The 15,227-nt window shown below is 54.0% G+C and overlaps 1 protein-coding gene across 2 annotated transcripts in view; it reads right to left on the bottom strand.

Moving 5' to 3' along the window:
- CAMK2A (calcium/calmodulin dependent protein kinase II alpha) overlaps positions 1–15,227 on the bottom strand; it is a 69,908-nt gene that overhangs the window by 23,650 nt on the left and 31,031 nt on the right. For both annotated transcript variants that reach the window (XM_050793665.1, XM_050793666.1), the window contains exons 4-13: positions 14,026–14,080; positions 13,231–13,296; positions 13,038–13,110; positions 9,934–10,036; positions 8,475–8,558; positions 8,243–8,337; positions 7,168–7,290; positions 6,706–6,789; positions 4,513–4,555; positions 1,897–1,937 (exon numbers count right to left, since the gene is read on the bottom strand). In XM_050793665.1, the coding sequence (XP_050649622.1) occupies positions 1,897–1,937; positions 4,513–4,555; positions 6,706–6,789; positions 7,168–7,290; positions 8,243–8,337; positions 8,475–8,558; positions 9,934–10,036; positions 13,038–13,110; positions 13,231–13,296; positions 14,026–14,080 (767 nt within the window). The remainder of the gene's footprint in view (positions 1–1,896; positions 1,938–4,512; positions 4,556–6,705; positions 6,790–7,167; positions 7,291–8,242; positions 8,338–8,474; positions 8,559–9,933; positions 10,037–13,037; positions 13,111–13,230; positions 13,297–14,025; positions 14,081–15,227) is intronic.

Genomic DNA, 15,227 nt, shown 5'->3' with positions numbered 1-15,227 from the left:
CACCAGTGTCTGTGGTCTCTGTCCCCACATCCCCCAAATCGGGGCTAGGGAGTCTGCTTTCCCCAGGAGGCCCAGCACCCCTAGCTCAGTATCTCCACACAGGGGTCAGAGAGGGCCCCAGCTGTTCCAAAGCTGGCAGCTCCACACTGCACATCCCTCCGTTACCCCTACACACAGAGGGGTGGGGAGTTGGCTCAGGGTTAACCCAAAACAGCAGGCAAGCCAAAATTCAATGCCAGATTCCATTACAGGATTTGAAATGAGTACCTATTAACTTTATAAATTAAGTTGACTTTAGATCTGTGGTTTTCAAATATTCTTGAGAAAACTTTGTTTTCAAGAGAAATCTTACCCAAAAGTCTAATACATAAAATAGAGGAAAGATAATAGTGCCTAGCATCTCACGAGTGTGTATTGCATACCAGCACCATGCTAAGCTCTATACCAGCACCATGCTAAGCTCTCAACGCACATTGTATTAGTTAATCCTCACCAATAGCCTTAGGAGGTGGAGACCTCTTTTAACCTCATTGCATGAATGAAGAAGCACAGGCTCAGGGAATGTAAATACCCAGTCAAGGTCTAGCTGCAGGCAAGCCCAAGGGCTGTCTTCACCATGGTCATGTTCTGGTTGAAGTGGGTATGAGAAGCCCAGAACCATGTAAACCTGGCACCTTCCACATCCCACTGCACTCCATGTACTGCCAGAGGTGCCTCCCCAGTCAGTACCTTTGGGATCTGAGTTCAATTTGAAAACCACTGTCTTGGACTAGTAACCAAATAATTATGCATTTCTCTAGCACCCAAGATGAGAAGGGAGAATAATTAGATAGGATTTTCTTGCCTTTTTTGTTTGTTTTTAAAGCTGCAATCTTGGAAATGATCATCAAATTCACACCCCACTCATTGTACTTATGGGAAAACTCAAGCTGGGAGGAGAAGGCTAAGGGCAGAGGGGAGACCCAATCCTGGCTTTGGACATCTAGCCCAGATTCCCTCCCATGCAACCTTGACAGACCAAAACCAGCGGCCAGAGACCATAAATGCTTCTTTAAACAAAGCCATCAAGCCACCAGCACACCTGGCTGTATTCATACAGCATCCCACACCTTCCAATGTCCCGGGCACACCCCAGCCCTGGGGCCCTGGCCAGGCAGGGCTCTAAGCCCAGAAAAAGGCAGGGTCTCAAGAGAGGATAAGATTGAGTGGCAGAGGAGGAGGGAACTGCAGAGAGCAGGGGACCAGGCCCCAGAGAGCAGAGGGAGAAGAGAGAAGAGACGGAAGGAAGACCGCAGGTTGTGGAGGGACTGCAGGGTAACTCGGGCTCTAGGGGTGGGACAGGGCAGGCCCTTGGAGCCAGGAGGGGATTCTGGCACTGAACCAGCACCAGTAGGCCTTGGCGGGAGGGGGCACCTTGGAACCCAAAGCCTAGAGGAATGGCTGTCCATCCTCCACGAGCTTTCTGGGTGGGACTAAGCTGTACAGGGGGGCAGGGGCCCCATCCAGCCCATACATAGGCAGGACGGAGGTCACCCCTCATGACCATTTCTGTCATCTCCTTGCACCCTCTCTTGCACACCAGCTCTCCAGCCCTGGAGAACCACAGAAATCTCCTTCTGACCTGCCCCTTTCCTTGCGTCTGCCCCAGCCCCAGCACAACTGTCACTTCCGCCCTCCTCCAGTCCCCCTTCTCCCAACTGCCCCCAACAGTCACGGCGTGACGGTGGGCACCAAAGCCCAGCTTTTGGGTCTGGAGACAGCCTGGCCATGAATGTGGCCCACGTCTGCCCAGGACACCATCAGCAAGGCCCAGGTCTTGCTCCAGGCCTGAAAGCCGGTCTCTGTTGGCAGAAACGCTGCCAGAGCCAAGCCTGCCAGGCTCCTGGAGGGGCTTACCTTCACACCATCGCTCTTCTTGTTTCCCCCACTCTTCCCTCCTGTGGAGGAGAAAAAGTAGAGGGTTAACAACACCAGGCAGGGCACCAGGGCCCACAGGGCGAGGAAGAGCAGCATCCACAGGCAGCCGGAGGGCAGACCGCAGGGAGCAGAGCCGGCCCAGCGATCCTGGGGGAGGCCTCCTCCTTTTCCTCCTCCTTCCTCCTTGGCAGCCCAGGGACTGCCAGTCGCCCGCTGGGTGGGCCTGGGTTCCCCGCCTTCTCAGCAATCTCAAGCGTAACCCTCTGGCTTCATGGGTTGAGGGAGGTGTCCAACACGTCCCAGGACTGTGGGCTGCTGTTTCAGCCCGGGGATTCCCTCTCAATTCCCGTCACCACCGTGCTGGCGGTGGCCAACCCTAGGCCTGGCTGCCTGGCCTCAGGCTGGACACGCCCTCCCGGCCCTGGCCCTCTCTAATTTTAGCCCCACGCTGCTGCGGAGGTCATGTGTCAGCCCTGCCTACTCACTCTGGACAGCTGCAGGCTGCGTCTGACGGGTGACAAGAAGCAGATGCCCCCACTGGGGCCCACCCTGCCAAAGCACCTATCCCCTGCCTCTCTCCTCAGGCCATATAGACCTCCCCAACCTTAGACTCCAGAGGCCCATGCTGGCTCTGGCTATGGCCCGGGTGGCCGGGACAAGCAGAGCAACAGCTCTCTGGGAGCCTCCCCTGCTGTCATTTCCCCTTACCTCCCTCCTCACTTCCTGGCCAGAGCCCTGGAAGTAGGCATCAGCCAGGAAATGGCCTGAATGTCCAGCCCTGCCCACTGGCATCCGGCTGCTTCAGACTTAAGCAAATGCCTTAAATGCAACAAGGTATCTGCGAAGTACTTAGCACAGCACTTGGCACATATGCCGCACATGCTCAGGAAATGGTAGCCATGATAAGACTTCTCCTGGTGGCCTTGAGACGGGGAATTAGGAGGAGAGTCACATGAGCCACTGATGCCTCAGGGGCTCTGAGGCATGGGGCTCATGGCAGGTTACCTTCCCAGTTACCCCCACATTTCCACCTATGATCCCTTCAAGGTTCTCATTCCAAGCTCCCTACTTGCAAACCAAGGCAGGTGCCACCTCTGGATCCAGAAGCTGACAGGAATGGCTGTCCATTCGCCACAGGCTTTGGGGGGTTGGACTAGGATGTGCGGTGGGGCAGGGGGAGTGCTTTCTCCTTGAGCCTCAAGGTGGACGCCCCTCTCAGCTCCAGCCTACTGTCACAGGACTGTGGGTCCAGTGAGGCCACAGCATCTACTTTTCAAGAGACGAGAGCAATCTGGAGTTTTCTATGAAATTTCCTAATTTTTAAGTGTTAGAAACTCATTTGAAAAATTTTTTAAAACACCTCTACTTCCACAAAGCATATTAACAGATTCAATCCAGCTCACAGGCCGCCATTTTGTGAGCTCAGGACTAGAGTTCTCTAGGGTGCTTCAGTTGTTAAAAAAAGACTCTGACTGTGTAGGTAGCTCATCTTTCAGTTGACGGAATGGCACGATCCTTGTCCAGGGAGAGGGTGGGAAGGCAGTTTAATGAGGTGGGAAAAGCCCAGTCAGAAGTTCTAGTATCTGCCCACCTCTGGGTCTCACTCTTCCCAACCGGTTACATGGGCAGGTGGACCCACTCAATGCAGTCGGTTGCCCCTTCTCAGAGCTGCCCTCTTGCTGTGGTGCTGGCCACAAATCTGCAGCAGCTTTCTCGGCTGGCCCCAGCCCCAGTCAGAGGGCCCCTCGGGTGAGCTTTACTCTATCTGCTATCTATATCTGCTCTGCTGCCTGCCAGCGGCCTGCGCTCCCCCAGAAGGAAGCCTCTGGCGGGCACTGGCCCCAGCTCTCTCTGATGTGCCAAGAGGAGCTTCTTGCTAAACCCTGACAATAATCCCTTCCCCTTCTCTCTGCGAAGCCACATGCCTCAGGTGATTGGGCACTCCCTGCCTTAACCAGCCCCGTTTGGCCAAGGGCCTGGGACGCTCCTGCCCTCGACTCCCTGGTGACCCAGCCCAGTTAAGGGCACTTGCTCTGGGGTTGGTCAAACCTGTGCTGAATGCAGGCTCTGCCTCTCTAGCCATGCGACCTGGGACAAGTCAGAGCTCACCTTCCTGAGCTTCTGCTTCCTCATCCCAAAAATAGGGATGGCAGCACCCCCAGCATCCCCTCTGCTACCTTGTCATGCAGGCCACCTGAGTGGAAGCACGGGACTGCGTAGCACAGGGCTCCAATCATGGTGGGCAATATTGTTACTCCCTGGACCTGGCTCCATCCCACCTAGACCTCAGCCCCCTGCAATCGGAAGCCTTCCCCTCTAGGCAGTCCGGCCTGAGAACCCCAGCACTGCTGTAGGAGTGGGGAGCCAGACTAAATCTCTAACCAGTCCTGGTGGGCCCTGGGCTTGCTAATGTTTGACCCCTCTTCACTTCTGGGCACAGGCCAGGGCAGGTGAGCTAAACCCTTAGTCACAGAGTCCTCTGCAACTCCCTCTCCCCAGGCCCAGTGACCTGGGAGCATCCAAATATCTGACAGGACAGTGCCCCCAGTGAACTGGTGCAGGGCTTACTGGGGACCCCAAGGTCCTGCCACCTACCGGAGAAGTTCCTGGTGGCCAGCATCGTGGTGAGAATGGCTCCCTGCAAGAGATAAGAAGAGGGCAGTAGGAGAGGAGGCCGGAGCGAAGGGACATAGGAGGGACAGAGAGACGGGAGGGCCATGGGGAAGGAGAGGCAGGTACTGCATTCAGAGAGGAAGCCAAAGCCTCTGCCCAGCCCCTCCATTTGTCCCAACCCCAAACCCGGCCCAGAGCCCATCCCTCGCCCCCTGGAGAAGTCGGGGTGAGCTAGGCTTTAGCCAGTACAGCTCCTAGGACAAGGCCACCCTAGGGGCAGATATTAATGGACCCCTTGGCCTGGCCCAAGCTGATGAACTTAACTTGAGGGACACCTACCAGCAGAGGCTCCTAAAGACGATGGACTTTTCTTGCTTGGGCAACAATAGTAGACCTGTGTCCCCACCTCTTAGCCCTCTGCCCCATGCTGAGAGCATCTTGCTCCAGGACTAGCTCATCCCTCCATGTCCCCTGAGCTCAGAGAATCCAGGAGGACCCTCAGTGTGGAGAAAGCCTCTTCCATCAACAAGCAGGCTGGCGGTCAATGGCCCCTTTGGTTCCAGAGCCATCTGATTCAGACCTGACTTGACACCGTCTGAATCCCACTGCTTATGATGTTAAGAATCCCTGATTCTAAGGCCGGGCGCGGTGGCTCAAGCCTGTAATCCCAGCACTTTGGGAGGCCGAGGCGGGCGGATCACAAGGTCAGGAGATCGAGACCACAGTGAAACCCCGTCTCTACTAAAAATACAAAAAATTAGCCGGGCGCGGTGGCGGGCGCCTGTAGTCCCAGCTACTCAGGAGGCTGAGGCAGGAGAATGGCGGGAACCCGGGAGGCGGAGCTTGCAGTGAGCCGAGATCGCGCCACTGCACTCCAGCCTGGGCGACAGAGCGAGACTCCGTCTCAAAAAAAAAAAAAAAAAAAAAAAAGAATCCCTGATTCTGATATTTTGAGAGTTCCTCTGTGACACAGCTTCCACTGCAGGATGGGGATGGGACTCAGTTCTCCTGGCATCATGCTGGCCACCACCCCTTAGTCTGGGTCCCCATCCTGAGCCTCCACTCCAGGCCTGGGAGCGGCAGGTAAGGATGTTCCACAAGAGCTGTGGCCTCCGCCTTTTCCCTCATCATCCCCAGTGTGCTGATGACTCCTCTGTTCCACTGGCCAGGGTCCCCTTAGTGCCTGGCAAAGGCCAGGCCAGGAGCTGTCACCACCCTGAGAGCACACAGAACCTGCAAGAATGTGAAGCTCTGGGCCCACCTGGGTCCCACTGAGCTTCATCGGGGCCACGATCACTATCTGAGTGCCTCAGCCATTCCTCCACAATACTTGGCAGCTGGGGCCCCTCCCCCATGAAGGTCTCATGTTCAGTCACGTCTCATCCCCAAAGCTCTCCCCAGCCACTCTGAACCACTTGTGGTGCCCCTAAGGGGTCAGGCGCACTTGCAAATTTCTGCACAGGCTGTTCCCTCTGTCTGGAACACGTTCCCATTCTTGTTTTCTTTTTTTTTTTTTTGAGATGGAGCCTCGCTCTGTTGCCCAGGCTGGAGTGCAGTGGCACGATCTCCCTCACTGCAACCTCCACCTCCCAGGTTCAAGTGATTCTCCTGCCTCAGCCTCCTGAGTAGCTGGGATTACAGGCATGCACCACAATGCCTGGCTAATTTTTGTATTTTTAGTAGAGATGGAGTTTCACCACATTGGCCAGGCTGGTCTCGAACTCCTGACCTCAGGTGATCTGCCCACCTCAGCCTCACAAAGTGTTGGGATTACAGGCGTGAGCCACCGCACCTGCCACACGTTCCCATTCTGACTTTAACTTGGTTAATACCTGCTTTTCCTCCAAGGTCTCAGCTTAAACGCCCCTAGCTCCAGACCCAGAATACCATTGTCCTGCTGTGTTCTCCCACCACCTTGAGGCTTGCCCAGGCACAGCACTCACCACTGCCCCGTAACACCCCTGGAGCTTGTCTGTCCTCTCCACTAGAGCAAGGGCTCAGTCACTTACCGCTCACTCCCCAAGCCCAGCCTGCTGTCCAGCATGCAGCAGGTGTTCAATAAATGCTTATTGAATCAGTGAAAGAAAGAACTAGTGAGCGAGTCTCCTGGCCTCTGTGGAGACCCAGGCAGAGTTAGTCCCATGGCCAGGACTGTGGAGGGTGAGGACCTGTTACCTTCAGTTTCCTCCTGGCATTGAACTTCTTCAGGCAGTCCACGGTCTCCTGTCTGTGCATGCAGGATGCCACGGTGGAGCGGTGCTGGAGGAAGTAGGGGAGAGGGCTGTGAGTGGAAGGCAGGCTGGAAGACAGGCCCACCCAAGGGTACCACTCAGCAGGGCGTCTTAATGGAGGTGTGGTTGACATCTTGGGGAGAACAATCCATTGCTCTAGGGGATGTTTCAGGGTGTTTAGCATCCTGGCACCAGACATTCAATGCCAGTAGCACAGTCAGTTGTATGCCAACCCAGAATACTTACTCCTCGTTTCCACATTACCCCTGAGAACCATAGCAGGGGCAGTCTCTTGGATTAAGCCCTCTCAGCCCCATGGGCCAGGGACAGGGCCAGTACTCTGTAGGGGCCTGGACCATGAGGTCTGGAGGGGCTACTGGGAGAGGTCCTGCTGAGGGAGACTCACCGAGATCCAGGGGTGCTTAAGGGCTTCAGCAGCTGTGATGCGTTTGGATGGGTTAATGGTCAGCATCTTATTGATCAGATCCTTGGCTTCCGGGGTGACGGTGTCCCATTCTGGTGATGGGAACTGGAAGGGGCAGAGAGGCCAGGTTTGCCCAGCCTGCCCCAGGCCACCCCTGCGATCCCCCAGCCCCTGACTGGCAGGGGAGCAGGCAGGGGTCCTACTGCCCATCCACTCGGACATCCACACCAGGAGGAGTTGGGGCTCCTCACTACAGGGGAGGGGCAGGGCCCCCTGGCCCCGTAAATATCAGAACACAGCGGAGGGAAAGGAGTCCTCCCTCCATCCATCATTCTGAGACTGTGCCTTATTTGGAGAGCAGCTGGCCAGTGGCTTTAGCCCAGACTTCAGAATCAAAAGGCCTGGGTTCAAGTCCTGGCTCTGCCTACTGGGTTGTGTCACCTGGGTAAGTCACATGACCCCTTGAGCTATCTGTAGAGATGTTATGAGAACTAAATACAATATAAAACATATAGCACAGAGCTTAATAGCTATATGCATAAAATCAATATAGCTTGGTAGTTAGAAGCATGGATGGTAGAGCCAGACTGCCTAGGTTCAAATCCCACCTCTACCATTTCTTAGCTATGTGATTTGGGCAGTTACTTGACCTCTCTGTAGCTCAGCTTCTCTATATGTAAAATGGGAATAGTAACAGTACCTATGGCATAGATTGGTGTGAGGATTAAATGTAATAATATGTGTAAAACATTCAGAAGAGTGCTATAGAATTGTTAGCTATTATTTGTATATATGAGAGAAAAAGAGAGAAACCCTGGCTTGGGAGGCTGCCTCTCCCCCACTCCTCACTCCATTTTGGTGCTGCTTCTTACCTTCTGGGGCCCCACAGGATAAATCTCCAACCATTAGGCACAGCATGGTAACCACCTGGCCCTGGTCAGTCTTCATGCTCCCCTGGGGTTCACCCCTGCACCAGAACTAGAGAGTGGCTTGGCGCTGGCTTTCATTGGAAGGGCACCAGAGGATGATGGGGGCTAAAGAGAGGAGCGACACTCACATCATAGGCGCCGGCTTTGATCTGCTGGTACAGGCGGTGCTGGTCCTCATCCCAGAATGGGGGGTACCCAACCAGCAGGATGTACAGGATGACCCCTGGAGAGAGGATCAGAGAACCTTCAACCCGCGGTGGGGAGGAGACATGGGGGGAGGGGAGTGATGGGAAAGGAGAGAGGGGGCCCCAGAGACCAGGGTGCAGCCAGGGACATTAAAGGGCCTTAGGATGAACTCACCACAAGCCCACAGGTCCACAGGCTTCCCGTATGGGTCCTTCCGCAGCACTTCTGGGGAGAGGTATCCAGGAGTCCCTGCAAACCCTGCTCCCAGACACACAGACAGGCAGACACATACACAGAGGTTGTCTCGTAAGTAACCTGGAGCAAGATCCTGCTGGAAGAGGGGATGAGGGTTGCTCTGGAGCTGGGGAAAACAGCCCCTGCCCCTCAGGTGCACTTGGGCTTGTATTGTGCAACCCCAGTCGGCCCAAGACATAAGCCTGATGAGCCAGCAAAGCCTCTAGATCAGACCCACAACTACCTAGCACACCTGTCACCACTTCCCACTTCAGAGCCAGTAGTAATCAGTCACAGAGCTTCTTCCTACTGGGTCCTGACTCAGGATCATAAGCTTCTCAGCGCCACTCTTCCAGGAGCCACTAGCAATCCATTGCTGGTGGCTTCAAGATGAAATGCACCTGCCATGTCAGCCCCAGGCTGAGAGCTAAACCCTGGCCCACTCTGCACCCCCTTGTTGAAGTTGGTCATGGGACGTCGGGAGGCCTGTCCTAATGGACTTTGCCCCTTGGGTAAGTCTCTTTATCTTCTAGTCCTTATTTCCTCATCTGTCAAATGAAGGATTAGGGATTTCTATCTTAAGTGCCTCCCAGTGTTGTTGAGAGGGTCAGTTGAAATAATGGACACCCAAGGTATTCTAACAAGTAATTTTAAGAATAGTTACAAGTTACTGAGTGTATATGCTAAGCATTGGGCTGAGCTCGTCATATGCCTGGTCACATTTAATCCTGACACGACTCCTGAGGAACATACAATTATTATCCCCATTTTACAGATGAGGAATGAAGGCACAGAGAGGTGAAGTGACTTAGCCAAAGTCACATACCTTATAAGTAGCAGAGTCTGGATTTGAACCCAGAACTCTGGTTCTTAACCATGTCTCAATATTGCCCACTAAAAAGTACTCCCAGGTAGCTGAAAGAGGCCCAGTTATACCAAAATCACAAAGCAGCCTGGATCATCTGAGTTTAAGTCCTGGTCTATCCCTTTTAAACTTTCTTGACCTTCTGCAAGTTTCCTGCCGTTTTTTTCGTCATCTTTAAAATCAGGATAATAATCTCAAGCACCTAAACTATTAGGGCAGCTCTGTGGAAACTTCCCTAAGGTCTTCAACCACAGGGAGCCCTTCGGGGAGGAGAGATGGCAGAGGGGAATGACAGGAAAGGAGAGAGGGGGCCCCAGGGAGTCCTGTGGAAGCCTGTAGGTTCCCATGCCTGGGCCCTGGGGACACAGATGGGTGCTGCCCACTGGCTCAGAGGCAGGGCCTCTGCTCTACCAGCCCCGGCTGGCCCAACAGCATCTCCAGCCATACCCACTCAGGCAGGGGGTTCCCAGAGGCTGGTGTGTCAACACAAATGGGTGCTGACCCCCAACACTCCTGCCAGCCCACCCCACTTACCAAACCATGCCTGCTGCTCCCCCTCCACCTCTATGGCCAGGCCAAAGTCTGCCAGCTTCACTGCGGCACCCTTGAGCTTGGAGGCCAGCAACAGATTCTCAGGCTTGTCAGGACCAGAGAAGAGGGAGGAAGGGGAGGAAAGCGCCAAGAGAGAGTCAGCAGATTCAGAGCCTCACCTCTGGGGGCCTGGGCTCACAGGAAGAACAGCCCGGCCCTCCGGGGCCCCTGCTCTCATCTCCAGCCCCACCTCAGGTTCCTGAGTGGCAAGACCTCCATCCGCTACAACAGAAAGGCCCTTTCTCCATCGGCCACTCCTCCCTCCCCACTTCAGGGTCTGGGGCCGGGCTGAGGTGAGAGCGGGGTAGTACTGTCACCACCACAATAAGGAAGCAGTAGCAGCAGCAGCAGCATTGATTGTGCCCCTACTATATGCCAGCCTCTGGTTAAATGTTCTGTGTGCAACATCTTATGTATCATCTCAATGACCCTTTCGGGTAGGTATTATTACCTACATTTTCCACAGAGGCCTTCTTACGCCCCTTGAAACAGTCCATCTTGTTTCCACCTCAGGGCCTTTTCGCTTCGTTTTCCTCCTCTAATTTTTTTCCCCAAGCTTCACAAGGCTGGCCCTTCTGCTTTGCCCAGCCCTCAGTCTCATGTCACCCCATGGAGGAGACCCTCCACAGTTACTCTGTCTAGAGGGGAAGCCCTCAGGCATCCTCTGTCTTTGCTCCTGTTGTTACCTTCATAGATCTCATCACTATTTGCAGTGATTTTCCCCATCTGTCTATGTGCTTGTTCATTATCTGTCAGGGGATGTGAGTTACTTATCTGTCCTGTTCACCACTGTATCACCAGCACCTAGGTTGGGGGGCCACACAGCAGGCACTTAATCAGTATTTGTCATGTATACGAAGATGAGAAAACTGACGCTCAGAGAGGTTACGTGACTTGGCCAAGATCACGCAGCTGGGAAGGGATAGAGCCAGAATCGAGGCAAAGTCTGACTCTATCTTAACTGCTCTAGGCTGAAAGATGATAAGGCTGATACATGGGGGCAGCGGCTGACTCGGGAAGTTCCCACACCTGGCCTCTGGGGCATTGAGGCTGCCACTTTGCACTGGCTCAGCCTCCAGAATTCCTCCACTTCCTGCTGGTCCCTTCCCTGTGGGACTCAGGATGGAGGGGGCGCTAACAGTGTGGGCTGATTTAGATAGTCCCAGTTTCTTATCCCAGTGCTGCCCACCTCTATGCCATGACATGTGGGCAAATTATTTCACTTCTCTGAGCTTTAGTTTCCTCTGAGAAAAATGCCTACCTTATGAGGTGGTGCATGGATTAACTGAGATAATCTGTGTAAGCACTTCGCTGTGGCCTGCAGTAAGTGTTTGGTAAATGTTAGTACTCCTATTTTCTGCTTGCAGAGGGGCTCAGAGTCTCTGAAGACTGTTGGTTTTAAGTCCTCCTCTGATCCCCTTCCCAGTGGGACTTCTGAAGGGCCCCACCTCTGACCTTTCCCTGTCTAAAGCTAGGCTGGACCCAAACAAATATAGCTCCCTCCGCCTGGCTCAAAGGCCTCCTTTGTCCTCTGGGGACAATGTTCCTAACATGTCCTGGGTCTCAGTAGCTGTCCTGCCCTGATTTGATGAATGTGTCACTAATTATTGTATCCAGAGTGGCCTAAATTTGGGCTGCCTCTCCTCCTTCCTCCTCCAGTGCAGGGGCTGCAGCTATAATGGGAACAGGCGCTCTGGGAGAGCCGCCCTGCAGTCTGGCTGGAGACCCTCTTCGAATGCACACTCGTCTCATCTAGACTGAGCCACAGGGAGCTTGCCTAGGGCTCGGGAGAGAAGCCATGGCCTGCCCAAGACAGTCAGAGAGGGGCAGGGGCTCTCTTCAGAGCACTGTGCCCCAAAGAGGGACCCAGACCAGTGGAAGCATTCCCAGGGAGGGTGCCCAGGATGAGGATGGCCTGGAAATCACATTCCAGGGGGACTGTGGCAGGGGTGGGTACACCCTGCAGAGGACTTAGCAGCTACAACAAAGCTGCTGGAGTCCCTCTAGGGCTCTTCCAAGCTGGAGGTTTGGTCTCTGTGTGGTTCTAAACCGCAGAACTGAGGTTCAGGGCAAAGCCTCTGCAGCAGGGAACAGCGTCCCCCAGTGGTGCAAGGGGCTACCCCGTGGGAAGTGAGTTTGCCGTCACTGAAGAACAAAAAGCAGAGGTTTGATGGACCTCTGGCAGAGTCACCCTAGAAGGGTTTGCTGAGGAAATAGGAGCTGTATAGAGTGGCCTTTTGGCACCAGACTCCCAAGGTCACAGGATCTGGGGTTAGAAGGCCAGAGTTCCCCCACCCTAGCTCAGGACAATTGAACTGCATGTTCTTGGGCAAACTGCTTGAACTCTTTAGGCCTTAGTTTCCTGCTCTGCAAAATGGAGACAATATGAACTACCAGCCACTGATACCATGAGGCTCAGTAGCGGAGATCCATGAAGTCCCTGCTGAAGGGGCAAGGCCGTGCAGCTGGTGCCAGTCCTAGACTCTGCAATCTCCTTCAGGTAAAAGGAAGGAGAACTGCACGGGACTAGAGTCTGGGTTTTCTTCTCCCCTGGCCTGCCACAGATGCAGGAACAAGACTAATAATGCATCTGTATACCAGGCCCTGTGCTATCTCATTTCACATCCTCACCAACCCTTTGCAGAGGTTGCTATGGCAACCCCCATTGTAAAGAATCCGAGGTTCAGGAAGGTCATGCTACTAAAGGCTGCATGGCTAGAAGGTGGCCTGGTTGAGATTTGGACCCAGCCTGCCTTCTTCCCCACCCACTGTAGCCAATCATGACAGTGTAACTGCAGCTCACCCATCCTGGCACAAAGCACGTGGGCTGGGAGTTGGAAGAGCAGGGGGCCAAACACAGATGCTCTACCTTCCTGAGCTCAGTTTCCTCATCTGAACAGTGACAAAAATAATCTCACTCACCCCACCTGCCAGCCTAACACAGAGAAATTAAAGGGATTCTGATCATGTCCGGCTCTGCAGGAGTAGGGACGTGCAGAGGAGAGAGGGGCTCCCAGGGTGAGCCACACCCACGGTGGGTTGCTCACCTTCAGGTCCCGGTGCACCACCCCCATCTGGTGGCAGTGCAGCACAGCCTCCAGGATCTGCTGGATACAGTGACTAGGGAGAGAGAGAGGAAGGGGTCACGGTGGTGTGAGCACAGGCCTCCCCTGGGAAGCTGACAGCAGGCAAGAGTGCCCTGTCCCCACGTGCCATTGCCAGGCAGCAGCTGACACTCACCTGGCATCCGCCTCACTGTAATACTCCCGGGCCACGATATCTTCAAACAGTTCCCCACCAGTGACCCTGGGGAGACAGGCACGGAATCACCCTCCGATAGAGGCAACAGGTGCTGCCTCATCTGGAGGAGTCTCCAAGAAGCTAAGGATGGGGACCAGGGACCTCAGGACCTCAGCCACAAAAGGGGGGGCCCCAGGGTCACTGGGGTGTCCCCTGCTGCAATCCCCTTCATCTTCCAGAGCACCCTTCCATTGACTCTAGTCCCCTCTCCTTCTCCATCCCTGGCCCTTCTTCCCCACCTAACCCAGGCTGGAGTCCGGAGGTTAGGGACACTCAGAGCACATCACTAGGCTCATTAGGAAGCCTATGGCCTCCCCCATGGTTAATATCTCAAGGGCTATTTTTTATCGATGAGACTGGCCCCATCACTAATTTTCATTGCCATACCAGGAACTACTGTGGCCTAACATTTCATTATTGCTTCTCTTTGAATCAACACTCTTCAAAAAAATATTAAACATATTCCAGAAGGAAACTTTATATTGCCACTGAAAATGGAAAACCAGCATCACTGGCCACAAATAGAAGAGAAGCAAAAATAAATATGGGATGAAAGCTAAAAGTGTTTGTTGGTGTTTTAGGAAAGTCAGCTTGCACTGCTTGGGTGGCAGGCCCACCACATTTGGGGAAACTCTGGACCACAAGAGGGAATTCAGCCCAAGAGGTCCAGTGAGGCCATCCCTGATTAGGCTGCCCCGACATCCTTGGCACATCCCAGGGCGGGGCCAAACTCACAGGTCGAAGATCAGGTAGTGGTGTCCCTCCTCTGAGATGCTGTCATGGAGTCGGACTGTGGGCGGTGCAAGGCAGTTGGTTACAGCGGGACACACTGCTGCCCAGGCCCGCCCTCCCTCTCTCCCTTCCCCTGTATATCCAACACCCCACGCTCCCAGACAGTCACTGGGTACACACCAGGTGCCAGGTGCTTTGACAAGTGCCGGTGAACAAGGGCTCACTGCATTGAGTCCAAATAGACTTCAGGCATTACTGAAACGGGGCTGGGCTTAAACACGAAAGATGCCTGTTTAGTTCAGAGTTTAGTGCCCTCCCCTCTCCGAAACCCTGTTTGGTTGCTGGGCAGGCCTAAGTCATGGAAAGCCTGTGGCTCCAATCTCTGCCACTTACTAGCCGTGTGACTTCTGGCAAGTTGCTAGGACTTTCTGAGCCTCTCTTTCCTTGCCTGGACAATGAAAATGAAACCCCTGAACTTGCAGGCTTGTTATGAGAGTTCCAGGAGGCATGCAGTTGGTGCTCACTCAGTGCTGCCTGAGCTAATATCCTGCTCTGCTCCCAAGTCTGAGATCATGGAGCATGGAGGCCAGAGGCAGGAGTGACAGGGTCCCTGTGTTCTGGCTTGCTGAGGAGCTGTCATCTCTTCACACCCCATTTACCCAGAACAGAGGCAAAGCTCCCAGGAGCCCAGGGCTCCCAGCATGCACCCCTGAGCTATTAGAAGGAAGGGCCTGAGTCCTCGAGCTGACTCTGGGACCACATCCTGTCAGTCAAACGCAAGTTCTCACAAGACAGGGCTCACATCCTTCCCCGCACCACAGCCTAAAAATGTCCATGCAGGGGCGTGCTGGCTTGGTGAATGACGATTCATCCGCACAATGGAAAATGGCACAGCTGCTAAAATAATGCGGCAGTTATGTATCTACTCGTTCAGAGTCATCTCCAAATTATGTTGCTTGGTGAAAAAGCCAAGTGCAAAACAGTATGCGTAGTACTTTTTTAAAGGATGTATTTAAGTTTATATATGGCATACATCTCTCTGGAAGAATACAGAGAAGCAGGCACTGGGGGCGCCTCTGGGGAGGGGAATTGGGGGAGTTGGGTCACGAGAGGAGACTCACTTTTCACTATGAATCCTAGTGCCATCTGAATGTTTGCCAGGTGCATATATTTCTGACTCAACATTGAGTCCCCTGAATTGTTTA

The sequence above is a fragment of the Macaca thibetana genome, chromosome 6 (assembly GCF_024542745.1).
Source record: "Macaca thibetana thibetana isolate TM-01 chromosome 6, ASM2454274v1, whole genome shotgun sequence".
Lineage (NCBI taxonomy): Eukaryota > Metazoa > Chordata > Mammalia > Primates > Cercopithecidae > Macaca > Macaca thibetana.
The sequence above is the reverse complement of the archived record's forward strand: the minus strand, read 5'-3'. Positions and strand labels throughout refer to the sequence as shown.